This window comes from Plecotus auritus (assembly GCF_963455305.1).
Source record: "Plecotus auritus genome assembly, chromosome: 7".
Classification (NCBI taxonomy): domain Eukaryota; kingdom Metazoa; phylum Chordata; class Mammalia; order Chiroptera; family Vespertilionidae; genus Plecotus; species Plecotus auritus.
The window spans coordinates 138,995,843-139,023,813 of record NC_137774.1 but is presented as its reverse complement, the minus strand read 5'-3'; the positions used below and the strand labels follow the sequence as shown (position 1 = coordinate 139,023,813).

General features: G+C 42.1%; 1 protein-coding gene across 1 annotated transcript in view; it reads left to right on the top strand.

The window, feature by feature from the left end:
* The first annotated feature begins 1,709 nt into the window (after nt 1-1,709).
* Nucleotides 1,710-27,971, top strand: part of MAP1B (microtubule associated protein 1B) — a 91,562-nt gene continuing 65,300 nt past the window's right edge. The window contains exons 1-2 of the mRNA XM_080682037.1: nt 1,710-2,242; nt 10,613-10,714. Coding sequence (XP_080538163.1) covers nt 2,059-2,242; nt 10,613-10,714 — 286 coding nt within the window. The 5' untranslated portion in view covers nt 1,710-2,058. The remainder of the gene's footprint in view (nt 2,243-10,612; nt 10,715-27,971) is intronic.

The window sequence follows — 27,971 nt, the reverse complement described above, 5'->3', positions numbered from 1 at the left end:
AGGGAATTTCATGCACCGGGACTCTAGTTACATAAATAAAAGTGATAGTAGTTTAGAGAAATGGAACATAATCACTAGATGACATTGACCTCCAATGGCCGACTTGGAAAACAGTGATCCTCACCATAACTCCTCCCCATTATGGTCTCCGGTGCTGGCTTCACTTCTCTAACAGCCTTCCCTTGACCAAGACAGAATCTGTTACCATTTAACTTGGAAACTCTTTGTCACTGTTCACTGGTGAATGCACCTCACCAGCAAGCCTGTCATAGGTCCCAAGTGCTGTGGGCCACACAGTTACCTTTATTCCCCACTGACAGGCTGGCCTGTATGCAGGATGGGGCCATAGCCTTTGGCTGTCCACATGTCTCCTATGCCAGGGTTTCAGCAAAGAGCTCAGAGCAAAAAGTTTATCACCAATAAGTCACGGTTGCTAATAGCTAAGGCAACAAACTATTTTGGAAATCTTAGCATAGCTAGTTGATTTTTTTAAACTAACATGCATTCTAGTATTAAATCTGTATTGACTGCTCTAATTTCCACCCACTCCTCTTTCTTTTTTTTTTTTTTTTTTTTAAATATATTTTATTGATATTTTTACAGAGAGGAAGGGAGAGGGATAGAGAGCTAGAAACATTGATGAGAGAGAAACATCGATCAGCTGCCTCCTGCACACCTCCCACTGGGGATGTGCCCGCAACCAAGGTACATGCCCTTGACCGGAACGGAACCCGGGACCCTTCAGTCCGCAGGCCGACGCTCTATCCACTGAGCCAAACCGGTTTCGGCCCACTCCTCTTTCTTAAGCCTCTAATCCCTCAGCCTTTTATGATGGTACCATGTTTGACATCATGTTCCTTCCTTACTACCACCACCCCTTTCCTGGGACAGAGGCTAATTCAATATGTTTGTGAGAAATGGCTGTAGATGGGCTGCCTTTAAAAACCATTTTTATAAAAAAAACATTTTTATGAGTTCTAAACATAGACAAAGGCAATCAAAATTCCCAGTGCTTCATATATTTTAAAAGACATAATTGTCACAGGAAATAATGTTGCTTGTGTGTTCCCCAAGGAACTGAAAAGTACATTATAGTTACTGTAATCCTTCTGGATAGAGACAGTATCTTCTCTTTATTCTTTGTTATGCCTGATACTATCTGTTCAGCACATTTTTAAGAAAAGAAATCTGTATGTAGGCTAATGCATCTGTATTCCTCTCATTTCCTATGAATACCACAAAGCCAGGATATTTTCATCACTGGGCCTTTCAGAGTAAGGTCCAAACCCTGAACAATAGGTTTAGTTTTTGCATTTTTTGGATGTCTTCTTTAATACTGGTAAGTACTGTATGTCCTCCAAATTCCACAAGGCCAAAGAAAAGATAGGTTCTGTCTTGCTGGGCGGGGTAACCTAAACACCATGCCCGCTATGGTATCATAGCTCCTGAGGACCTGGCTTCATCACAGGACACAAGGCAGAGGCCTGACTTGTGCAGCTTGGACAAGATAAATATCCCCCTTCTGCATGTGGAAAACCATCCCGTTCTCCAGCACCAACGGGGTGTGGTGGGGGGCAGTTTGGGGAATGCAGGTTGGAGCGTTTTCACAACTGCAACCAGGGCCCTTAGGTTTCCCCAACCCTTTGACTGTCGGCCCGGCCCTGACCATTGTCCGCACACCTCGTCCCTCCAGCTTCCGGGCCGCGAGTGAGATGATTTGCTGCGGATGACATCAGCCCCGGGGCCAACGGCTGCTAGAGGGGAGGCAGCCACCGCTTGAGGATGTGCCGGGTGGTCCTTTCCTCCTCCTCTTCCTCCTCCGCTCCTAGCCTAGTCTCCATATAAAAGCGGCGCCGCCCCTCCCGCTCTCACTCCCAACTCCTCTCCGCCTCCCGCTCTAGGAGAGGGCGGAGGGGGAGGCGGTGCAAAGTGCCAGGAGGAGGGAGGACGCAGGGGGCGGAGCGGAGACAGCACCTTCCGAGATAATCCTTTCTCCTGCGGCAGAGGAGAGGAGCAGCCGGAGCGGGGCACCTCGCCGAGGCTTAGCGGGCCGGCAGGATGGCGACCGTGGTGGTGGAAGCCGCGGAGCCTGAGCTGTCCGGCAGCATCGCCAACCCGGCGGCGTCCACTTCGCCCAGCCTGTCGCATCGCTTCCTCGACAGCAAGTTCTACCTGCTGGTGGTTGTCGGCGAGATAGTGACCGAGGAACACCTGCGACGCGCCATAGGCAACATTGAGCTCGGTAAGAGGCCCCGCGCCCCCACGGGATGAGCTCGGGGAGACGCACAGACGCGACCCCACCCAGGGCGCAGCGGCCACCCTCTTCTTCAGGCACGCCCCGCACCCACCTATCCCCGCCACTTCCCGCACACGGTCCGGACTGTTTTGTGAGCTAATTTCAGAGAATAATGCGAATTTGATTTGAGACCCAGTGGGAGTCTCCTAACCTTGAGGGATCCTTCACCAGGCTGGGTCTGCAGATCCGAGCTAGCCACCGCCTCTCCCGCTAAATGAAATGCAGGTGTCAGAGGAGCAGAGGCCACAATCCTGTCGCTGTCGCAGGAAGCAAGGGGTGGGTGGGCGGCGGGGAGGGGGACTTATGCAGCCACTCCTTTCAACCCCTCTCTCACCCCACAAAATAATGGACACCCCATCCCCGCCAGACCCGAGGTTGAAGCACCATGTGCCAGGGCCCGCGTGGGAATCCTCCTCAGCACAGCTACCTCGACCCCTGAGAAACGCCTTTTTCTGGCTTACAACCTTCCGATCTTTTCTTTCCTTGGAATGACTAGGCTAGTCCTATAGCCACGCCCGTACCCCCCCTCCCGCCCCCGCCTCCCCCGGGACGCAGATGGAGAGCTGCTTGCACTTCATTCCCTGACGGCGCCCGCCTAGTTACCGCCCCTGGGACCTTGGTTACAGCTTTGAGAAAGGACAATGGGACCCCAAGTTGTGGGGTGGGGCTTCTTATTTTAAAAGTCTCAACCTCCAGAGTGATGGCTTGGGGGGTAAGGGGGGTTTGGCGGGCAGGGCCAGCGCCTCTCCCGGTGCGCGCACTGGGAGCGCGCTCTGCAGAGACCGAATAGCGGTTCGCCAGGGCCCCCAGGCGGGGCCGTGAGGGTCCCACGGGCGTAGCCTCGCGCACGCGGACCAATCCACCCCTCAACCCCACCAGGGCTGCCGCAGTGCTTCCACCTGCCTCCGCACTGCGGCGCCCCCTTCGGGCTCAGCCCGCCTGGGCCTCGGGCTCGGGGGTGCTGCGTGCCCCCACCTCTCGCTGAGCCCAGCTTTGTTGTGCTCCAAGTTCCCGGTTGGTAGCCCTGGTCTCTGCCTTTCCCTTCAGCCCCGGCGTCCCACACTTCCCCTCGCCCCTGACTGAGGTCGCCTGGTCTCCCCCCGTCTCCCCCGCAGCCTCAGCCCGCGCTCTTTTCTCTTGGGGTTCTGCTGGAGCTTTTCTGCCAGGAGACACCGGCGGGTGGGCGTGGTGCAGTCCGCAGTGCGGTCTCTACGGCAGCCCGAGGCGGACAAAGGGCGTTCTCGCAGCCCCAGTTCCCCGCCAGCCCCCCTCCCCAAAAGCCGAAAGAAAAACCTTATTTTAGATGAGAAAATAAACGTCTGTCAGTCATTTGCTTCTGCATTTAGCTGTCCCCAGAACAAAAGGCTGCAGGGTGGGGACTGGAGTTGTAGACCTGGTTCTTTTGTTTAACTTGAAGGCACAGATTTTCCCTTTCAGCTAAAAAGGAAAAAAAAAGAAAAAGAAAAAGAAAAGTGAGCAGAATTAAGACTATTTTATTCGGGGGAAAAATCAAGAATAAAAGATTTCAATAGTGATATGCCTTATTAGAACATCTCAATAACCCTTATTTTCAAACTATAAGCTTTTAATCTGATCTGTTCTAATTTAGTGTATTTGCACATTATCTCCTTAGAAAATTTCACAGGTACTGACTTTGGGTGTGGCTCTATGAATCAATGACTTTGGCTTTTAAAAAAATGTTTTGTTTTGTGTGTGTATGTGTCAGCACCATTGCCAGGGGATAATAATACATTAAGAGGTGATTTTCTATCTATAAAATTTTCATAACCATCCGATGTGGTGCCAGGAGAGGGGTCATCAGCCCCATTTTAGAGACGAGGGCCCAGAAAGGCAGGAAGGATGAGTGGACCGGCTCAAGGTCACACTACTGGTGACAGAAGTGCTACCCCTGCAGCAGCACTGGTTTTCTGGCCTTGTCATTATGTTAGTGCAGGGCAGGCTAATCTCAGAGGGAGATCAAACAGCAGTTTTCAGAGCTTGCCTTTGTATAGCCATCCACTTGTGGGCTGTGCCCATGCAGGGAGGTGGTTCAGAAATCATCTTCCCACCATAATTATCTCCCTGCTTTGTTACTCCGCTGATCATCCTTTCAGTATCTCATTCCTCTGCGGGTTCATTCAAGCTGCTTCCGTTTGAGGATAAAATAGACACATTTAAGGACACATGTCCTCTTTTTTACACTACTAGCATTTAGTTCAGATTTGTCTTCCTGACATTTTCTTTTAATTTTTAAACATTTTTAATGAAGTGGTATATAGAGAGGAAAAGGCAAGTATCATAGATGAAGAACTCAGTGAATTTTCACAAAAATTTCACAGGAAACACCTGTGTTTCCCAGATCGAGAACCTGACATTACTGGAATCCCAGAAGACCCCTCATGTTGCCTTTCCAATCACCATGCCTTCCTGAGTTTTCATTCCCTAATTTGGTCAGGCTTTGCATGAAACTCCGAAATGGCTGTATTGATCCCATTAAGAATCAACCAAGTGAGTAGCAGAGCCATTTCCTTACACACAGTAACAGATGCTGCTTTCCTCTGGAGATTGCTCTCTTGAGCCCTGGGGTCTAGGATGCAGCTCAAGCTTCAGAGCCTTCCAGTGCTAAGTGGTCCCATAGCTTTTCAGGCAGTGTGAGATGACTTAGCAGCAGGGCAGGCCAGCTCTGTTTCCCCGGGCCTGACATGCTGCTGCCTCGGCCTTCGGGTTCCAGCTGGGCCTCCTCCAGAGGTCACTCTGAAACCACTGCTGTGGCTGCTGGTGCCACGCCGTGTGAAGCAAGATGGAGATGCTCCAGGGGCTGCAGCTCTGATTGTGTGCTGCAGGCTGGGAAAGCAGTTCAGCATCTGTCACTCTTGCTTCCTGTTTGCCCTCCCACCTTAACTGGTGCTCTGTGGGTTTGGAGACCCTAGTGACTTGGATTTTTGACATCCAATTATTTATTTATTTTAATTAATTAACTAATTAATTAATTATTTTTTTGCCATTCGATTATTGAGGAAGCCTAGAAAATCAATCTGTAGGGAGATGGTGGTAATGCAGTAAATCAACAGGCCTGAAACATCCCAGTGTGGATGCTTAGTAAATGCTTCTTGAAACCAAGGAAAAGAGATGGTCACTCAACTGTATTCAAGAAGGAAAATGTAAGGTTTGGTCATTTCTTCTCAAGTTTGAAACAATAGTCTTTCCTCAGACTGGTCTAGATTTATTTCATTTGCCATGCGGGACTTTATGCCCAACCATTGTCGTTACCACCACCTACAGCTTCTTGGAACCTTTTTTGCCCCCTCTCTAATTGGTCCCCAACATGAACTTAACAGCCATCCCATTTTCAGCAGGGCCCCCACTCCTCCCGTTTATTGTAGGACATGGCCTACCTGCATCCCTGCCGTGCAAACTGAAGCCTTGTGAAAGGAGTTGCCACTGCTTCATTTTTATTGTTTCGAAGGAATACTGTCAGTTTAATGCTTTCGATTACTATTAAAGAGGGTAACCTTCCTCTGGGTAGCACTGGGAATCAGCAAGATTTGTTCATAAAAAGATACATCTACTGTGTAACATCTGCTGCCCTGGATTTTTATTTATTAATTTTTTAAATTTTCTTTTGTTAATCCTCACCACAGGATATTTTTCCATTGATTTTTGTAGAGAGAGAGTGGAAGGGAGTGGGAGAGACAGAGAGAGAGAAAAAACATACATGTGAGAGAGACACATCAATCGGTTGCCTCCCATGTGGGCCCGACCAGGGCCAGGGATCAAGCCTACAACCAAAGGTACATGCCCTCGACCGGAATCGAACCCAGGACTCTTCAACACTCTATCCACTGAGCCAAACCGGCAGGGCAGCCCTGAATTTTTAGATGTAACTTTAGCTGAATTCATTGGAACTTTCTGATGTTAACCTTATTGAATATTTTCAGTCTAAGATGGCTAATAGAATTAAGAACCCAGGAAAATTTGGGTTTCGTTTTCATTTTATTTCATCAGGAAAAAAAATCAGCACATGGTGGGAATTAAAAGAAATGTTAGTGTTAAATTTATTATATTCGTCTTTATACTTTTCAGAGTCAGAAGGCAGATGGATTTCTGCTTGCACTGCTTAGTTGGTATTATCTAAGGGTTCTATGATCCATGCTGAAATGTAAGCCATTTCCCAAATTTAAGGTCATTAAATTGATGATTCATTGTTATTCTTCTCCGAAAGCTTACTTTTTAAATAAGTTACAACTTTTAGGCCAATAAAATAAATTATTATAAATCACTTCTTTTGTTTGTGATATTTACTGATACTATTTATCATCAATATTTTGAAATGATGAGCTCTGTATGTAAGATATTGTTAGCATAATACATAAAATATATATTATGAACGTCACGTTGTTGGCTTAAAAAAAAGGAAGAAAGTAAATCAAAGGTTAGGTCAAGGAAAAAAATAGGACAACTTTTCTCTGAGAAATAAAACCTTGAATTTAGTATTTCCTTTGTTTTAATTTTGTTTCTTTAGTTTATGATACCAACCTGACTCGATCACTTTTTAGCATAGTTTTACAAACAGAATCTTAGGGGTATAGGTTAATCACTTAGATACTTGTAGAAAATATTGAAAAGCCAGTTTCTCAGAGGGAGTAACTAAAGCTCTTGGAGGAAAATCAACTTGTTAAAGGCCCAAATAACTGTCAGAACGCACGAACCATTTCAACATGGAATGCATGGTCATGAGCTTCTGCTTTCTTCAGTCTACTGCCTCTTTTAGGAATATAGCTTTAGCCTTTAAATGGAAGGTGTTTTTAAAAAATTGCTGGTTTCATGAAAGAATCCTGCAGAATGCTTGCATGACTGATAAACTTGGCCAGATCTAACCAGTATAAGGTTAGGGAACCTGGCTCCTCGTTGTTCACTTTTGACTTCTATGATGACAGTGACCCCTCCTCCCCCCACCGCCCGTACACACGTATACATACACATACGTACAGCCTTTTCTTCTTTTTCCACCTAAAACTTCATGTGCACTCTCGCCTGCCCTTTATGCACTACTACCACCTGAGGTCAGAGAGGTGAGAAGGAAAGATCCTTTGTTACCCCCTGATCTCTGTGGCTGGAGACCTGGTGACAGAGTGATGGCACTCCTTCCAGATTAGGTGGGAGAGTTCTCAGGATGCCTGGCCATAGTTTAAAAAGTGGAGGTTTGTCTCCTCCAAGGGGTGGGGTTGTTGTTTTGGAGAAAGCAAAGCCTCAGGGAAGAGCTTGACCTGTTGTTTACTTTGGGGGCGGCGGGGAGAGGAAGGGGGTCATCAGAAAAGGGCCAGGAATTTATCCTGGCTTCTCTACAACCCATCAGAGACCAGGATGACCTGCTTTTGAAAGCCAGCACTCTACTATTCCCTCTGAATTCAGGGGAGAATGTGGGAAGGGCCAAAGAAGATACATATTTTTTTGTCCTATAAGCTTTAGAGGGCCCACTAGTGGCTTCCTCTTACACAAAGGGGAGATATATAATCTACTAAATGCAGCATGAACCTTCATTGAGAAATACTATTTCTCTTTATTGACATTATCTATTAAAAGGTACAAAATAATTACAAAGTATTTTATTTCTAAAATTGGTATAGAAAGTGTTATAACTCCAAAAATTTCCTAACTAAAATAGCCAATAAATCCATTATAACATTTATTTTATAAGAGGTAGTAGTGATTATGCATTGCTAAGAAATAATTTGGCTAGAAATTGCTCCCTTGAAAAGAGAACCTTAATTTTTTAGTTTCATTTGGTGCATTAAAATGGGAAATATTTTTTAGCCGCTGTTTACTAGTGTAATTTAAAAATAGTTAAATGGTTTTTCTATTATTTCATACTTTTTCCATTGCTAAATTATAGATCATATAACCAGGAACTTTATGAAATACAACACAAAGATTTCATTGTGTGTGTCATGACAAGTTAATTGAGGCCAACGGAAAAATGGCAAACAACAATGTAAGAGCAAGTCTACGTCTAACCCAGATGAAGTCATTCAAATGGTGTATTACTTTGGACATTACTCAGAACAAAGGCAGAAAAATTGTATGAATTTAATTTCATTACATATGCCTCATTATTAACTTATTGACCCAACTTGACAAGCCAGAAGACAAAGTAGAGCTCCGACCTGAGCACAGAGGATCCAATCAACAATTACTAATTAAGCAGCTCAGACAGGATGCCTCAATTTTTCACACTAGATGAGTAAATAGTATATGTTTAGATTGAAGTAAAATATTCTAATGAATTCAGACCCCTCAACCTGTCAAGCTTTCTGTGAAACAAAAAGAACCCATTTATCATTTCTGCACTAAAAAGATCCATGATATCTCAACATGCTTTTCTTGTTAAAATTTAAATACTCCATTAGCACAAATGCAAACTGAGACTGATAATGTTTCCAGGGAGACTCATAAAATTCTTCCTTATAACTTAGCCTCTCTTTACAAACGTTAACTCTTCCACATCTGAATTATTCCCGCAGATTACTGTGGAGAAATATCTACCTTCCTATAGTGGACATACATTTATTGGAAAATATTCTTCATAGTTGAAAAAGTGTTTGGTGTATAATCTGAATACATATACATGTTATTTTGGGCGCCCTTGACTGGGAATCGAACCCAAGATCCTTTGGTGTGCAGGCCGATGTTCTAACCACTTAGCAACACTGGCTAGGGCTGAAGATATTTTTGATGTATAGTCAACTGGGTTTCCAGAATATTTTGTAATGTGTGTGTATTCTTTCTTATACTTTTATATATTTTTATATTTCCCCAAATAACTAGATGGCTCATGGTAGAGCTAGTATATAGTATCCATAATTGTACCTTTTGCCCGTGTGTCCTTCCTTCCTCCCTCCCTCCCTTCCTCTCTCCCTCCCTTCCTTCCTTCCTGTCTGCCTGCATTCCCACCTATCTAATCTAATCTAATCTACCTTGATTCTTTGCAAGATAGGAAGAATGAACATGAGATAAATGGGAATAAATGCAGATATGCATTTAGGATTTAGAGGTGTACTTAAATAACACACTCCTCTATGTACTTCCAAGTCTGTGCACCTGACTAATGACCAGCAAAAATGATAATTCACTAGCTGTGTTATACCTACTTTCAAGCCCTGCCCTTAGTAGGTATGTAGTAAATGATTGTTGTTCCAGAGATTTGTTCCTGGCAGTTAAGTATGCCCGAGCAAAGGTACAATTATGGATACTATATCCTGGCTCTACCGTGAGCCATCTAGTTATTTGGGGAAATATAAGGATATATAAAACACATACCCACTCCAGAGTTTTGTGGTTCCTCACTTGCCCCTGGCTTGCTCCTCAGATTTCCCTTCTCTGATGTCCTCTGGGCTCCTCTCTGCATCTCCTTTGGGAGGGCAGGAGAGAGGAGGGCAGAGGGGCAGGAAGGAGGAGGCTAGGTAGGAAGGGCAACAGCAGTCCTTGCCCGGGTGTCCTCTCACCCCAGCTTCCAGCCTAGTGAATGGAAGCCTGAGCTTCTGTGGGAATAGACAGTGCATGGCCCCCAACTCTGTAGAAAGTTTATGAAATATAAAAAGTGGCCACATTTCTTTGCCTCTGGATAAGAAAATTCAACACAACTAACAATTGTGAATGAAAGAGCTACTTGCCAAGCTGATCAGGTAAAATAAATGCCTGGGAGGACAGACAGGCCAAGTCTTGAAGATTGAGATCTAGCCTTTTTACCAAAGATCACACAAACTTCGGATTGATATCCACGGGTTAACAAACTAAGGTCAACAGTGGGATGGATAAAGAAAGACACTGTACATGCACACAAAATGCATGGGCACACTGCAGGAACATTTAAAAAGCAAAGGCCTGGACTCGAATGCCAGCCCCTTTGCTGCTGACTTTCCCACCCTCATCCTACATTTTCTTGCCACTTACAAGTAGACCATGGGGAAGCCAGATTGTCTGGTGGCCTCTTAATTGCTTCAGAACTCACCATCTTTCTGTCCTTTATATTCCCTCACTGGAGGAAAGCCTGTCATTTTCCTAATAACTGTTTTCTTTTACTCTTGCAGAAAAGCTGCATTTACGCTTTATGAGGGACAGAAGTTCAGTCCACATTGCTAGTTATTCCTCCTTTGCGGCCCGGCCCTCCCATTTTGTGGGCATCCCATCACCAAGCTCTTCAGAAAAGGAGTTTCCACATCCTCCCTGAAAGCCTGAGACTTGTCACAGTGATGCTTTCCTAACCATTCTGAAATGACTAACTGGAAGTCTGTCAACTGTCTTCCTTTTTCTCCTTAGGAATCCGATCATGGGACACAAACCTGATTGAATGCAACTTAGACCAGGAACTGAAACTTTTTGTATCTCGACACTCTGCAAGATTCTCTCCTGAGGTCCCAGGTGAGACTTGGGTGTAGTATTAGTCAACTTAGAATTTGAAGGGATGGGGAAATAGGCCATTGACTGGAAAACTCTGCCTGGGTTATCAAAAAAGACTTTCTTATTGCTGAAGGATTCTTTGTATTTGTTATTATCTTCTAGAGGCCTGGTGCATGAATTCGTGCACAAGTGGGGTCCAGCCGGCCCGCCCCGATGAGGGCCCATTGGGCCAGGCCAGTGAGGGGGAGGGGCCATGGGCAGTTGGCTGGCTGGCCTCACCCCTGATTGGGGTGTTGGGGGCCAATTGGGGGCAGGGCCAGCTGGGATGGGGAGCCGCGGACGGTTGGCAGCTGGTCCCACCTCAAATTGGGGTGTTGGGGGCCGATCAGGGCCTGGATCAGGCTGGTTGGCTGCCTTAGTGCGCGTCATAGCCACCGGTTGTTCTGGTCGTTCCGCCGTTCCGGTCACTGGGTTTTTATATATATAGATTAGGTTAGTCAGAAGCCATATTTTAAGAAAGCCAACTTAAGTTGTCACTGTGTGGGTTATATATTTTGTGTATTATTAGAGGTTTTTAAAGTTCTGGGGTATTTTATTATTATTATTATTTTTTGCTATCTCACTGTACTCTGACCTTAAATGTTACTCAAATGAAGCTATGAATATAAATTAGATGCCTCCAGAATCTCACAACTTGACACCCTCCCAAGAAAAAGGAAACATCTGCATTTCAAAATAAAATATACATCATAATTTCATCCTTGCAATATCATACACTTTTCTTAATAGGGGTAAAAGAGTCTGAGGTTGCAATTGCTGTTAAAATAGCCTTTCTTTCAGAGATGAAAACGGATACTACAGGAAATTAAAGGTAAGGACACAAAAATTTGTCATATGTGAAGATGCTCCCAATAACGAGTCACTGAGAAAACGGACCAGGACTGAGGCAGGTCTGCCCTGGCACAGTCTGGAATGTGTGGGTTCATGACTTCATGCAGGAAATATTTCACGATATTAGTCCAGTGATTTTGAGGTATGTTTATTAAAGCTGGGGACAGTGAAACAAAGGAAAGGCTTAAGATAGAAGAGGCAAGGTCATAGCAACAGGAGTGAGCCTAGGTGGAGCTGCATTGATCCTTTAGAAAGAGGTAGCAGTGAGTCAGCTGGGCGGTCAGCTGGGTCAGCAGTGAGTCAGCTGGGCGGTGTGGACTCAGGAAACAAGTTATAGAGGAAAAAGGAGGGCCCTTGCAGACAGGTCCCGGGGGTTGCTCAGGATGAGCTGCCGCTGCCTGCTGCTCCCCTGGTTGTTAGTATCCTGAGAACTTTTAGAGCTTAGAAATAAAGCAAAGATACACACCTGAGGAAAGAAGCGGGGGAAGGCATGGGCATGCCCAAGGGAAAGCACACACTGGGTCCTTTGCCTTAAGGGTTTTTATCTGTTTTCTAAAGATGGGAATTTTAGGGGAGATCTCAATAGAATATTCATCAGCTTTCCAGGTGTGTTCTTTGATATGTCGATGCATCAAAATAAGCATATAGAGGGACCAGGGTCATTCTCTGGTCAGTTTCACCTTGAAAGAATGTCACTGGGAAGGGACTGGGACTGAGGCCAGTCTGTCCCAGCTTGGTCTTGAATGTGTAAATTATTTGATCCTAAGTGTCCTAGGTTAGGAAAGATGAGATCTTAGGATTTATTAGCTCGCTGTAAATTGCTCAGCCATCTGTTTAGCTGTCTGTCTCGGTTTCCTCATGCCACTTGCCAAAGGATTTTCCTAGCTTCTTACTCTCTTGCCTCACTCTGACCTCTAGGCCTGGGAATGTAGTTAGTCTCACTCATCTTATCTTCCTCTTGAGAACAGTGACCCACACTTCTCTCAGTTGGTTACATTTAGGATTATGAGCAGAATTTCTGGCCCATAAAGACTCCAAACCTGGGATGTTTTTCTCAAAGCTCTGCCATTGATCATTCATAGGTACTATATTACATTTTATTTCTTGAATATCACTTAAATTTTATGTAAAATAGAGTAGAGCATACTCTTTTCTGTCTACATGATTTTGTTGTATGATTGCTAATTTTATTGGCATTGATATAAAATCAGGAATGGGTTCAGCCTCTTTTTGACTGACCACATCATGTTCAATTAGCCTTGTCCATACTGAGATTTGAAACCACTTCCAGAATGTCAGTGCCTTTATGAATCACATTTGACTGCAGCAGTATACCCATGAGACAGACTCAGTTCTTTTCTTTGAGTTTGATATTAGAATAAAATCCTATATATTCTAGTTAGCAAATGAATTGTGGACCTCAAGCATGGAATCGAGTAAATGTGCTAAGAAAAACATAGCAAGAACTGGCTCATTAAAAGTTAAATCTGCTGCAAAGCCACGTGCAAAATCAGCTCTTTGTATTGAGAAAAGAGAATGATCCTGGAATTATCAGATGGCACATGATTTGCTGAAGTAAAGGTACAGTATGTGTTTCTCTCATTGTTACTGTGTTGTATTTTTGTGTCTTGCACATCTCCGTAACTTTTAAAATCATCTCACGAAAAGGAAAATAAGGGAAGTACCCTTTTCCAACAAGTATGTTTCAAAATGTAAATTCAAGCTTGTATCCTTTCTCTGTAGGTTGTTCTGGCTGTCTTACTATCACTGTTTGTAAGACTTCTTCTTTTGTTTCGTTTGGGGGGGTGTAAACAACGCCTGTGATTCCCATTGTGTTCATTCATACTTGGGTTGACTTTATAGAATGACAGCTGTGTATTGCAAAATGCAAGGCTGCAAGAATTGCTAAAGAATTAACTGTTTTTGGACCAAAGACCTAGCATTACTCTAGTGGACTAGGTAGGTCAAGTCTCCCCCAAACCACCACTTTAGCCTAATGTACCATTCTCCTTCCTTTTCCTGTCACCTACAGTAAGGGCTGGTTACCTAGCTAGTTGTATCAGTGCTGTGCTAAGTGCTGTGTCTAGAGATGGCTTATAAAAGACTGGTGATTGCCTCAAATGCACCTAACAGCTCATGTAGGAAAATTAATTTTAATATTCTTTTTTCCATCATTGTGTCTTCTGCCTATTAAAATAATTAAAGCTTTTTGAGAATCCAAATCCTCACCAGCAATATAGCATAATGTACTAGTTTTTAAATGTGGTTTTGAGGTTCATTTTGCCTATTTCTTCAGGATTGCAGGTCTCATTCAAGACCACCCTGAAAGGTTTAGTCATCTTGAATAAATATCCTTGAAGCAGGAACCTGGACTATGATGCTTTCTCTGCATAAGTGGGGGTCGTATAGTATGAATGGTGAGGTTGTAGGTACCCCTCCCCCTGTTCTCCAGGATGTGAGACCTGGGATCTGACCAGCTCTGGCATACTTTGATTCTTGGGATGGTCAGTCATCGAAGGCCATCTTGCTTTCCAAAACCTGTTGCAACATTGCCTTCCCTAAAAATCCTTCAATAACATCTGCTGTGTGCCCAAAGTACATCAGGGCAAAGCAGGTCTCTGCTGAGTTGCCCTGACCCTGACGTAAAACCATTCCAGGCCACATCTAAGCTGGGCTCAAGCAAGACCAGTCATTGTGAGAGGAAACGTTAGGCCCTCCTTCACCAACACTCCTCAGGCTTCCACTCCAGTTAATGTTGAACACTTGAATCTTTTCAAAACAGCGACTGTCTTCTGTTTGCTTATATTTATGAATTCAAATGCTGTCCTAAAAGTTTTATTTACATATGTAGCATGTTTTTTGTATCTTAATTATGTTGGATGAAAATCATTTTTATAAGTCTTACCACAAGAGTAGAGCTAGTTACCATGCTTCATTCTCCATTCCTATTTGATTCTTTCCCTAATTTAACTTTTATTGTCATCTACATATAACAATAGAGCAGGATGTCTCCTAGGGATTATAAGAAGTGCTCCATGATTATTGGTGTTAAACAAATATCATTTCAAAACAACAAACAAACACAAACCATTCCCAGGACAAGGGATACCAGAAAGAAAATTAATTTTAATATTTTTTTCCATCACTGTGTCTTCTGCCTACTAAAATAATTAAAAATTTTTGAGAATCCAAATCCTCACCAGCAACATACCATAATGATTAAGAGTGCAGATTCTGGATCCTAGCTCTGACAATTATTTGCTATAGGATCTCAGACAAGTCACTTAATCGTTTTATGCCTCAGCTTATAAAACAGGGATTTATAATACCTCAGAATTTTCATGAGGATCAAATGAATTAATGCATGTAAAGATCTTGAAACAATGCTTGTCACATAGTAAAACAATAAATGTGAGATGGTGTTAAAATTGTCTCCCTTATTGAATATCTATTTGACTTGTATGTTTGGTGATTATTATTATCTGTGGGAAATACTGGATTTAGATATTGGCTAGCTTCCTTTTTGTAATGATATTAAAGTTTGTATTAAAGATGTTTCTCAGAGAAACGATTACCTTCAGCATGATCAGAAGGAACATCGTTTCTGATTATGTGCTGGGGGCAGCAACATTCCATGACTGAGTTTAGGAAGGTCCTTTGGATGTGAGAGCAAAAAGGAGGCATAATGCTAAGGTGCTGGCATAGCAAACCATAGGGCAGGGTCGAATATCATTTCAAAATGGTCCTGTTGGTGCCCATCGGAGGATGCTGATGTGGGTGAGGGTGCTAGTCTGTTTTTTCACTGTGATAATCTATGCATGTGTAGGGGAGGAAAATATGTTCATCTACCTTCATAGGTTCTGTTAGCTGGTCTGTTAGCTAAATTGACATAAGATAGATTAACAGGAGAAAAACAAATTTAACCTCACAAAGTCCCAAGGAAGGGCAAGTTGGGCAGATGAGGGTTTTATGACCCCCCCCCCCCCCGCCCCCCTGATCTAAGTAAAGCAATAAAGGCTCGCGGCTTCAAAGAGGAGGAGGGTAATTTATAGGACAATAAGAGCAGATGTTTGGTAATTAGATGTTTGCCCTGCCATACAGGTAGGTCATTCAAGTAAAAGTTATCTTTGTTAATAGCCCTTTCTATGAGCCAGGCCCCCTAATTAAATTCTCCTAGGCAGTTCAGGGAAAAGTAAAAGTTTTTCTTGAATCCGTGGGATCTTGCCTTCCGCCCAAGAAAATCTACGTGCCAAAGTGGCATTTTTGGGGGTCACACACTCTGTTCCCTTGCAACTTCTTCCACTCCATTCTACCACACGATTCTTTCTTCTGTTCTCTCCAATCAGCAAGTGACTGTAGACTTGGCCAGTTTTAAGAAACCAAGATTTCTGGCGGTTTATTTTCTTAGGCAACTGAATAAATAGTAAGAGCTTGGCATGTTTACATTTTGTCACTGGTTTTATAACTCGTAGGTCCCGTTCACACAAACCTTCCTACAATGTGATTGATTTTGTAATGTGTACATGGGTGGTTGTGTTTAAGAACCCAGGCCTTTTCTCTAGAAGATAAACAAACCACAGCTGAGCATGGTCAGATTTGTGCTGAGTGACTGCTAAAACTATCTGGCCTGGAGATTGGTTTCTGATGGAGAATTCAAATCAAGACCCTTGAATTTAAGTCATGTGAATCCTCTACTCCCTTTGACATTAATGAGGCAAGGTTTTATACTATTTGCCAGTAGAATGATAAGGAAATGCTAAAACGCCTGTAGCAAAGATCTAAGACTATTTTCAGTCGTCTCCTTTCTCTGTCTAGACTTGTATGTTTACTCTGTCTTGTACAGAATTATAGCCTAATAGTATGTGCCTAGAATGCATTAGCTGCTCTACGACAGGGAGTAATGAATGTGTTTTCAGCCCGGGTCCCATCCTTTAACAATAAAGCACACAAATGCATGTTCAGTTGCATCCAAGCGGCTGACTTAACCCTCAAGGAGCCTATGATTTCAGAGGGAACTTGATCCTCATGTTTTTTCTCTCAGGTGAGCGAGCACACACAGGTACAGGCACCTGCCCACATGCCAACACCGCTCAGCTCACTGTTTCTCATTGCATCGTCATCTAAGGTTATGGAAGGAATCCCAGTATTAGAAGGAAACGACAAATAGAGAGCGTTATCTGTGTTGAAGTAACCAGATCTCTGTTTAGCATCCATTGAGGTCAATGCCGCCTGCCTGGGAAGGAGACTCCCATTTTAATGCAAATCATTCGCCTTTCTTCCACTTGCCCTCTGCCCTCAGCCTCCCTGCCTGTGGGTTGCAGTTGGTGGAGTAATCAGCAGCCGCTCCTGCCCTAGTGCTCCCATTCATTCATCAGTCAACTGCCTGGTCGCCCCCAACTGAATTCCTTTGAAAGGATGAAAGGGCCAAACTTTCCAAAGAGAAGAGCGAGAATTTATAGTGTGTGCTACACAAGGCATAATTCCTGCAAGTTTTGCACAATTTTGAAACGGGGATTCTTTATGTACAGAGATCCTCATACACTGATATATTTTTTTCTGATGCAGGTTTGGACAACAAAAAGGAATAACATGGTGTTTCATTTCCACTCAGGTGCCTTCATTCCTTGGGGTTGTTGATGGCTTGTTCAGACCACCCTAGAAATACCTATTCATCTCACTTTTTTTTTTTTTGGAGTAAAAAGGATGTTTTACCCTACCGACTGTAATGGCTCTCAAGCTGTTCCTAATGGGCACTATGGAGCCACTCAACATAGACACGCATAGGCAGGAAGGTGGCAGAAAATTGGCTGCCTGGGCCCAGTAACCATTTGGGGGGGATGTCAGTAATTTGCCATTAAATCAAACTAAGTGCATTACAGAACAGCTTCTAACACTGCCAACCCAGGGCAGCTTTTGTCTTCATTGCAGAATCCAAAGAGAGCCCATGGTTTTTGCTAGTACAGGGTTGTTTTTGTGTGTGTGTGTGTGTGTTTATAGTACTCAACTAGAGGCCCAGCACACAATTAAATCATGCGGGTAGGGTCTCTAGGCCTAGCCTCCTGTGATCAGGGCCATCTTCTGCCTGTTTGCCAGTCCCCAGGCCCAACATTGCCTCTGCTGCCTCTGCTGAGCTGTCAGGCTGTTGGGATCACCAGCTCATCCCCAGCCGCTGCTGCTGCTGCTGCTGCTGCGGCTGCTGCTGCGGCTTGAGGCACTGACGGAGGCTGCAGGGCACGCCTGCGGCCTACCTGCCCCGGTGTGAGCGGCCATAAGTGGGCAGTGCGTTCCATCAGTGGCTGGCCCGGCGCACGCGCATAGAGGTGAAGTTGCTGGCACCCGCTTTCCCGCAGGCCTGAGCCCCCGAGCAGCCGGGGATGAGCTGGTGAACCCAATGGCCTAACAGCCAGCCCAGTTCTCCTGCCACACATCCCGATTCCCCCGTTCACCATCGCTGATTCATCGGAGCCTGTGGGCCGGGGAGAGGGACCAAAAGGTCAGCAGTTCAGCCTGCTCGCCAGTTGCCAGTCCCGCCCTGCCCCCGCTCACAGGCGACCGGTCATTTGGTCGTTCTGGTTGTTAGGGACACTGGCTTTTTATATATGTAGATATCGGCAAACCACCTAGCAAGCACAGTCCCTTTACTCTTTACTGTCCAATTTTGCATGTTTCTCTCTGGGGCAGTTTGTTCAGCATTTATGAAGGCATGCTAGAAATAATGGTGCAAGAGGAATAAAGTGTAAACTAACAGATTTCCTTTTTAAAATGTCAAGTACTATTTTTGAGTGCTTATTAATAAGCAAGTAATTGTAAAGGGATAGATTGAAAAATAAGATGTCCCACAGTTTATAATTCAGTTGGAAAATTTTCATTCACAGCTTTAGAAAACACTGAGTGTTTTCTTAATTTACAAACTGGTGTGTGTGTGTGAAAGAGGAGAGAAGAAAAGAGAGAGATTTAGATTTTCTGAAATTACTAAAGAAAAGGATGAGTGAGAATAGAAATTGAGTGAGAATAGAAATCATAACAAGCATTGCAGTTTGATTGTTCAACCACAGATTTAGTGGTAGTGACAAAGGTTACCCAGGTACCAGCACCCCCACCCTCAGCTGCAACCCAGGACTAATTAAATGCTACCCAGGCAACCATCAAGTTTCCCCAAACATTATACTCCAGGGCTTATGCCTTTGTTTTCTTTGTTGTGACCTTAGAGTAATTTCTATTGCTGGGAAGTCAGATTTCATTGGTCATAGAAAAATGTGAGAAAGAAAGAAGTGCCCCTGGGGAAGTACACTTAAAAATGACCACAGGGACTGGAGAAACTAACATAAACACAAGACAAAAATAATGTTATTTTAATAAATTATTCCACCTTCTATTCAAGAGTTGCTATTACTCAGAACTGATGAGATAATTGATTACAGAAAATGCAACAAGAGAGTCTACACATGATTTAAAAATAAAATTATCTAATTAAAAATGAACAAAAAAGACCTAGGGAAGGCGGTGCTTTATTGGTTATGACCCCTGTCCGCAGTTATATCACCCCTCATTTTAGAGACTCAAACTGAGTTTGCTTCTAAAAAGTGCCTTGTGGGTTTAATTGTCTGAGATGTTAAGATAAAAATGAACATTCCGAGGACTGCCTTGGTATAGAAAGCCCTCTAAACCTGCACTTTGCCAGCCCTTTCTTAATCAAACAGGCTTCACTGGAGGCTGTGTGTAAAGGAGCCCCAGGTGAGCATTTTGGACCAAGTTCACAGATTTCCTTGTTTGCATCACACAGGAGTCATCTGGGGAAGGAACAGCTGGTGCCCTGAGGGAACACATACATCCCTAGTGCATCTGCCCCAAGGACACTGCTCCATGGAGAGGTTGCTTTTGTGTTCCTGAAATGTCCGTCAATGGAAATGTCTCATTTGGGGAAGTTCACTTGATAGCACGAAGACTACAGATGGAATAAATTCTGCAACTCAAGGCAGCACCTGAGTCATTTTGAGTAGCTGTTCTCTGCCTTCTGAATTGTCACCTAGAGGTTTTGATGTTTGTGAAAGACCTGCAAAACAAAGGGGGTGGGGAGAGAGAGAGAGAGAGAGAGAGAGAGGGGGGGGGGGGGGGGGTGGGGGGGGAGAGAGAGAGGGGGAGAGAGAGGGGGAGAGAGAGGAAGAGAGGAAGAGGAGGAGGAGAAAGAGAAAAGGAAGGCATACCTTATCTCCTAATTCATTTGGTGGGAGATAATCTTTTCACAGTATATGGTATATCTTTTTAGAAGGTGCCCTATTAGCCCCAATCTGCCATTAAATATTTATGTAGTAGTTCCTGTAGCAAGACACAGGTCTAGTTCCTAGCTCGGCAGGCCATTAGATGTATAAGTAGTCCTGGCCTGAGAGGTGTTTACAACTGAGCATGGAAATAAGATAACTCAAAGAACAAGTTAGTGTACTGATATAATATGTGTCAAATGAGAATTTTGTAGGAGGAGACTTCTGTTTCTGTAAATTCTGTTTGCTCGGGCTATTTTAAAAATGCACATACATAAAAGTAGTCACTAGAATCATATATTATCAACACAAATTAAGCACTGGATTCTCTTCGTGACCAAGGAATTTTGGATCCAAACAGAATTAATGATTTCATGGTTTGGAGCTACGTTTTGTGTTAAGTGCTTTAATTTAATTATGAAGAGACTGACTTGCTATTTTAAGGATTCATGCTCTCTGAAAGCATGTGAGAACAAAACTGCTGAAATGAATGCATAGGCTTGATTTCAAGATCGTCTTCATCTCTGAGTGCTGGAATGTTGTCCATTGGCAGACTTGAAGACACGTGGGAGAGATTGTGAAAGTGAAAGGTTTTGTGGAAATAAATCTGAAGTGATTGTTTCACTGTCCTTGAGGCTAGCATGGACACATTGGAGAGCTCTGATTCAGGGTTCCTGTGGCTTGGGAAGCAGGGAAGGCACTTGTGTTGTAAGCTGCTTCCCAGGCTCCTCCCCTCTCCAGAGTCCCGGAGACCTGCTCTAATGCAACAGCTCTGGGCCCACCGGAGACTCTTGTTGCCCAGGTAGCCCCCTGAAAAGTTGCTATGGCCTTTTCTCTTCTGCAAAATAAAGGGCTTAGATGAGATCAGGGTACCTGAAACTTTGTTCTGCTAGCCATTAGTTCTGTAAAACATTAATAGATAGTCAGTGGGAAAGAATTCCATTGTGAAATAAGTCTGGAACTGCCCACACTAGGTCTTATTCTTTGAGGAGTCATAAAGTAGGTAACTGTATATAAATACACTTGTTTAATTTTATATAACCACTAGAGGCCTGATGCACAAAGATTCGTGCAAGAATGGGCCTTCCTTCCCCTGGCGGCTGGAGCTGCCTTTTCACTCTGGCCTGGAGCCACCTTTCCGCCTTCCCACGCTGCCCAGAGGCCCAGAGCGGTTGGGGCAGTGCGGAACGCCTGCGTCCCACCCCGCCCCTGGCTGCTTGGCACCTGACTATGCAAATTAACCCTCCATCTTTGTTGGGTTAATTTGCATACTCCTGATTGGCTGGTGGATGGGTTAATTTGCATACCCACGCCTGATTGGTGGGTGGGTTAATTTGCATACTCCTGATTGGCTGGTGGATGGGTTAATTTGCATACCCACGCCTGATTGGTGGGTGGGTTAATTTGCATACTCACTCCTGATTGGCTGGTGGGCATCTCGAAGGTATGGTCAATTTGCACCTTACTCTTTTATTAGTGTAGATACATTTTCTTAAACTATTTGACTAGTCACTTCCACTGCCACTTTCTTTAGAACACAGGATGGACTAAATGTTCTCTGAGTCTCTTCTAGTTTATACAGGATGGGGTAAAAGTAGGTTTACAGTTGTCTGTATGGAAAATAATATGATAATTAATAAATAATAACACAAGAATAAACTGTCTTGCATACTCCCAACTGTAAACTTACTTTTGCCCCACTCTGTTCTATGAGTCCATGAATTTTTACTAAATTGCCTCATCACTGACATGAGAAGGGGACTTGTCCTATTCTCTGTTTAGCTTGAAATAGGTTTTCAACTAGGTTTTACAGTACCAATGAGAGAATTTAGTTTAGAAAATCTGCCTATTCCATCTGATAGGGTTATACACTTTGGGGGAACACACACAGCTTTATGACCCCTCTGTCTGATTTCCTGGTTTGGGAGTTCTTGGTCCTTAGCCTTTTCCTTCTGTCTTTACCTTGCAGACAAACCAAACCAGACAAAACTTAATGGTGTTTGTACAATGCCAAACACCTGCGTGGAAAGTATTTCAAAAGTCAAATTCATGAGTGTTTTATCTACCTAATGCCAAACAGGAAATAGCTGCATATTTCCCATTATAATTAGAATTTCCACATGGACGTTTGGTGCTGCATGGAGCCTCAGATTAGCTACTTAGTCACAGATCTTTAGAAAGAGGCTGAAGGTGAAATTTCATGGGTTCTGGGGATCATCTACAGGCTGACTATGTTACAAGTGCCAGGTACAGCATTTGTATGGCTCATTGAGTATGGCCTACATTTTAATAAGCATGATCAGCTGTGCATATCTTGTTGCGTGAACACTCAATTACTACAATGTAGTTTAACAAGTGAGAACAGGCAGATCTGAATGCCCTTGGGGAGCAATGCTCACATCACATTATTATTGACAGTGTACAACTTGCACTGATTATCGGGAAGGAAAAGTGATTTTTATGGTAATACATGATATGATTGTTGGGATCTAATACCTTTAGGTAACAATTTCAATTTCTCCTATCCCCAATTTGATCATATTCACAAAAAAGTGTTTAATTCACTCATTAAAACATATTTGTAACATTATTTTTACAGCAAACTTAACAGAGTTTTCTAAAAACCAAAATGAAATAATCTGTGTACAATAACATCAATGATAGTATCTCTATGGATGAGAAATATGGTGGTCTTGTTAATCAAATAGGGAGTTGCCAATAATTTCCTTGTGGGATTATTATTTTTTTGAAGTTTTAGAATTTGGTGATATAGTCCTTTCTTTTATACGAACACCTTGATTTTATCTAGAATTGACTTAGAATTGCTAAACCAAATTTATACGTTAGCCCATGTTATATTTAAACTATTGATAGAACACATGCACTTAGAAATCTGTTATTCCTTCTTTCTCCCAAATAGAGTGATATTTTTGCAAAAGAGGTATTGCACTCCTTGGGCAAATATTAGCATTTTACTGAAGCACAGGCTAAGACAGATGCACTCACACAAGAGAACACTTTACCACCTACTTGAACCCAAACTCAGAACAATCTAATTTAGTCTTCCTTGGCTGATTGAGGAGGAGAGTCCCCTGTGTCTCAGGTCCTCTTTATGAAGGCCAGTGGTAATGAGACTGTCAGAAAGGGGGCATGCTGATTAGAAATGAGTTCTTACTGCTGAAACAATATGAGCAAACCCTTTATATTGGATTGGCCAATAGCCATCTCAATTTTACTAATATGATTTTATTTCTATCTAGGACAATGGATGTCTCTCACTATTATATTACTTCCGAAAATGAGTAATTCATTCTATATACTGCAAAAAAATTCAAGACTGCTAATGAGAAAGAAGGGAAGTGTGGAGAAAATAATGATGACAATCGTCTGGATAGTTTAAAAAAAAAATCTGAAGAGTTTGCAAAATATGCATTAGCCCACTTAATTGTTCTGTTGCATATGCTACCAGTGCACTCTACTTCTAAGTTGCAACCATTTTTCCATTCTACTTTCTATATCTCTTGCATGTGAAAACATATTTTAAAAAATAGATAATTGTTTTCTCCATGCATTGTCTAGCCTCCTAATGAGCTAATAAACAAAAAACCAACCAAGTGATAAAAGAAATGAGAATTGAGGTTATCTTTAAAGGCATGTTGCCTGTACTCTAAAATTGTGCAGAATAGCTTTAGATCCTAAGAATAGATTATATGGCTAAACTTGTGTAGACATTTACATGCACATATATAATTATATGTGTACAAGTGACTTAGCTTTTATATTATTTCAAAAACATCCTCCCTATTAAAGAAGCATTAGAAATCCAAGTAAATGTCTGCTGATGAAAAAGGTAATTTTATGTGAGTGTACCTCCTTTCCATTGTTTTCTTACCTGTATCACTCATAACTTTTCCCAGCTAATGTCATCCATTTCCCTTCTGTTTCTCTTTCCTTCTTCTTCCCCCTTTTTCTAATATGCCCTCTCTATTCTCCAATCACAGCCTTCTTTTCTGCAAATAATGCTGGTTTGGGTTATTTTAAAACATCTAATGATATCGGTGTCTTCTTTTTAAAGTATTATATTATGTATTAGTTATACATATTATGTCTTATTTTTGTTTTATACATAGAGACTATTTGGAATCTTTGGAATAACATTTCAGCATATAAATATAAACTAAATAATTTGACAAATTGACTCACTCCAGGCTTGTCCAGAAATATGATTCCATCATCAGATAGAAATTTCTGTTGCTAGAATCTTTTAGCCAGCAAATGGATTTTCTATGCGTGGTAGGCAGACTCATCAAAAATATTAAACTAGTTTGTCATACCCTTCACCCCCCAAAAAAGTTCCAACTTACATCTTAAAAAGAAGGAAAAGAAAAAAACAACCAACCAAATAAAAACCTACTTCAAATGAGAAAAATGAAGACCAAAGGAAGAGCTTGAATCATATGGTTCGATTTTTTAAATTTTCAGGACTCTAACTTTTCAGAAATGGCTTTTTCCCAATTGCAACTGCATGATAAGAGCAAAATAATGCAATTATCTATTAACCATAGAACTAAGGAGGTCTTAGGCTAACGTCCCTTGGGAAAGAGTCTTAGAACAGCGCCTGGCACGTAGTATTAGTACATGTATGACAAAGAGTGATGAGGTGTTACAGGTTTGAGAAAGTATTATTAGGTTTAAAAATAATATGCATAAGAAATATGAAAATTTGCAGTGGTTGTATTTCAAGCCATTTTTTAAATTACAAATTTCCTTTAAACTTTTGAGGTGTGGCAAAATGTTTCTTTACAAACTACCAATCACTTTCAGAGACTTGGCAACCTAGAAGTTCTGGGGAAGAGCCAGTGTGTTGAGAAGCAGTGTCCAGAACCCTTGGAGGGCGAGGGTGGAGTGGAAAATCTGTGCTCTAATCCCGCTTCTACGGCTAAGTAGATTTGTGCTATTGTGGACAAATTACTTACCATTTATGAACTTCAGTTTTATTATCTCTATGGTTCCTTTTGTCTTTAATATTCTGTGATACAATATCAACACATAGTGAAAAAGAGTCATTTTAGTATTTAAAAAAATGGTTTTTATGCAAAGTCGATAAGCATCGCTAATGTGCAAAGCCAAGATGTGGTATCTGTATGAAGATTTTTGGAATTCATAGGCTAAAATTACTTGCTTGGCTGAACAATGAATTAAAACACGTACACTCAATCTATTCATTAAACAAATGTATATTGCTTGTCTTAGGGGATCTGGTACTGTGTCAAATACTGAGGTTAACAATAATGAGTAAAATCAATAATCTACAGTCCCTACATGGTCTCCCATGGAGCGCTCAGTCAAGGTAAGGGGGCAGACATTAATTAGAATGTCATACAAATATGTTTCACAGTCTGTGCTAAGTGCCAGAAAAGAGAATATGGAGCTAAATAAGGATATAAAAGAGGAAACTGACCTAGTAAGGGGAAAAGTGAGAGAACTGTAGAGCTCAGATTTGTGACAAACACTTAATTATTTTATTTTTAAGACATTGGACACTGTATGTTTTCCTTTTAATGCAATAGTAGCAATTTTGCTTAGTTTCATAGGTTCTAGAGTATACAGATATTTATTGAATTTCACAGGGATCACTGTGGGGTTATAGTAGCACATTTCTTAGGAAATAGGAACAATGAAACAGACATGGTTTAAAAACATTTCTATGGAGATATCATCATTCTTATAAGGATTCCACTACTTTGCTCTGAGTTAAGAATGAATATAAAAGGGAACTATCTGAGTTTTCATTGGCCTCTTAAAGGCATAGGATTAATTATAAATTTGCTGGTCTACAAAAATCCCAGCATTAGAGGAGTGAAGCAACCAAAGTTTCTGGATCAGAATTCGGTTTGTGCTGTAACCTAACTGGTTCCTGAGTCCCTCTGGAACGTATCCTATGTACATGGTGCTTAGAGGTTCAGTTTCTTCTTCCCAGCATCTTCCTTGGGGGTCTGCTTCACAGATACTCATCTGGAGATTGTTAAGGCTCTGGTAGGCCAGTCATCTCTTACTGATGCTGTCTTTTTTCAAGACAATTTATAAGCGGCTTTCTTGCATCACCTCGCTGATCACTTGTCATTTGTCAATTACCTCCTGGTTTAAATGCCCACTCCCCCTCTTCCATGGCATTGATATCTCTTGGCCCGACTTGGTGATGTATCTAAAAATCTCAACTTTTGCACAGAAAAATACTTCATTTTTGGAGGATGTGACTGAAGCAGATACTGTATTATTTGAAACCTGTGCCTTTTACTGGAAAAACTAAAACCTGGATTCCCTATTAATCTAACACAGGACTGACTTTCTTGTTCAATCTAGGATTTTATGTGAAGATGTTAAAAATTCAGTTGCATGTAGATGAACTTTCTCAGTCATTTGCTCACTCCCAAATCTTGGCTACTCTCCTGACTCTTGTCTGAAATTAAAATATGTTGTAAAGAAATGTGGAGATTTAAATATTTCTCATTATTCTCCGTGCCCTCCCACCCCCCCGAAATGCTCTGAACCATTTCAGTCTGCATACCTTGATTGTTTTTCAGGTAGCAAAGTTCTTTTCCATTTATATCCTTTTCATTGTTTCTGTTCCTATGGTTCTGATTTTAGTCTTAAAAATATGATTAATCAAAGAACTTATATGCATATATACATTGCCCATGGACATGGACAATAGGATGGTGAAGGCCTGGGGTGGGGTGAGGACCGGGTAGGGGCGGGCAATGGGGGATAAAAAGGGAGACATCTGTAATACTTTCAACAATAAAGAAAAAAATGTAAAAATCTTATACTCAAACTCGTTTTCATGCTCATCCTCTGTCTCATCATTCTCCCTTTGATTTTCCCCCATCTGGGGGAGCGCCTCACATCTGGCCTGTATGTCACGGTCAGTGTTCTGCAGTGTTGGTTCTGCTCTTTACTGTCTCGGGTGCAGATTTAAATACTGCTATTGCACTTTGTCTTTCCTGCAACTTATTTTTTAATTTTTATTGCATTTATTGGGGTGACCTTGGTTAATAAAATTATATAGGTTTCAGGTGTACAATTCTGTAATACATCATCTGCATATTGTATTGTGTGCTCACCACCCCAAGCTGAGTCTCTTTCCGGCACCATTTATCCTCCCTTTACCCTCTTTTACCTCCCCCTGCCCTCCACCCCTTCCCCTCTGGTAATCACAAGGCTGTTGTCTGTGTCTATGAGTTTTTTGGCCACTCTAGCTCTCCCTCTGCCAAACTCCTCTACCCTCCACTTTTTAGTATATGACCATCTCTTTACTCTAAGTCACCATAGTCAGTTTTTCTGGTTTTGTGTATTTTTATGAATATTCCAGAAATTCATAAATTTTGTTAAGAATATATTAGGTTATTCTGTTCTGCTACCATATTTAACCCACCAGCCTTCCTAATTCCAACTCAAAGTAATAATGAAATGTCATCTCTATTTGTGAAAATCTGTGATCATCACTGAGTGTAGTGCCATTTTGGCATTGTGGATACACTTCAAAACGTCTTTAGGAGAGAATCACACATGTCATTTGGGTAACATAAATTCTCCCATAAACTTGATTGGTTCCATGGTAAATAGCATACCATTCTTACTGTAAATGTGCAGATATTTTGTACTATAAACCAATATGTTATCTTTTTTGAAAAAAGATTTTTAAGTAAAAGTGCTTTTAAAAAAAAATAAAAAGGAGATCTTTGTTAATGATTAATGCTCTTAACCTCCTGTTCAAGGAAATGAATAAGAAACATTAGCCAAGCAGGAAAAGCTGATTCATCTTGTAATCTTCAAATGACCTGCAACAGTTGCTACTCTATAAAATCTGCGGTATTATTCAGCCCTAATTTGTTCAGACTCATGGTTTATAGCATTATCGAGGTTTTTTTTGTACTTGAAGTTCCCTAGAGCCAAATATTTCCATTTATCTCATCAGGACTTTACAGATTTCAAAAGTTTACATAAATGCCTCTCTTCTTTAGGGTATTGTAGCTACTCCCTTCCCCCACCTTCTAGCTTCTGCTAAAGGAAGTGCCACGTTCATTCTTATTGCCACTGGATGAAAACCTTATGAATTACAGCTTTCT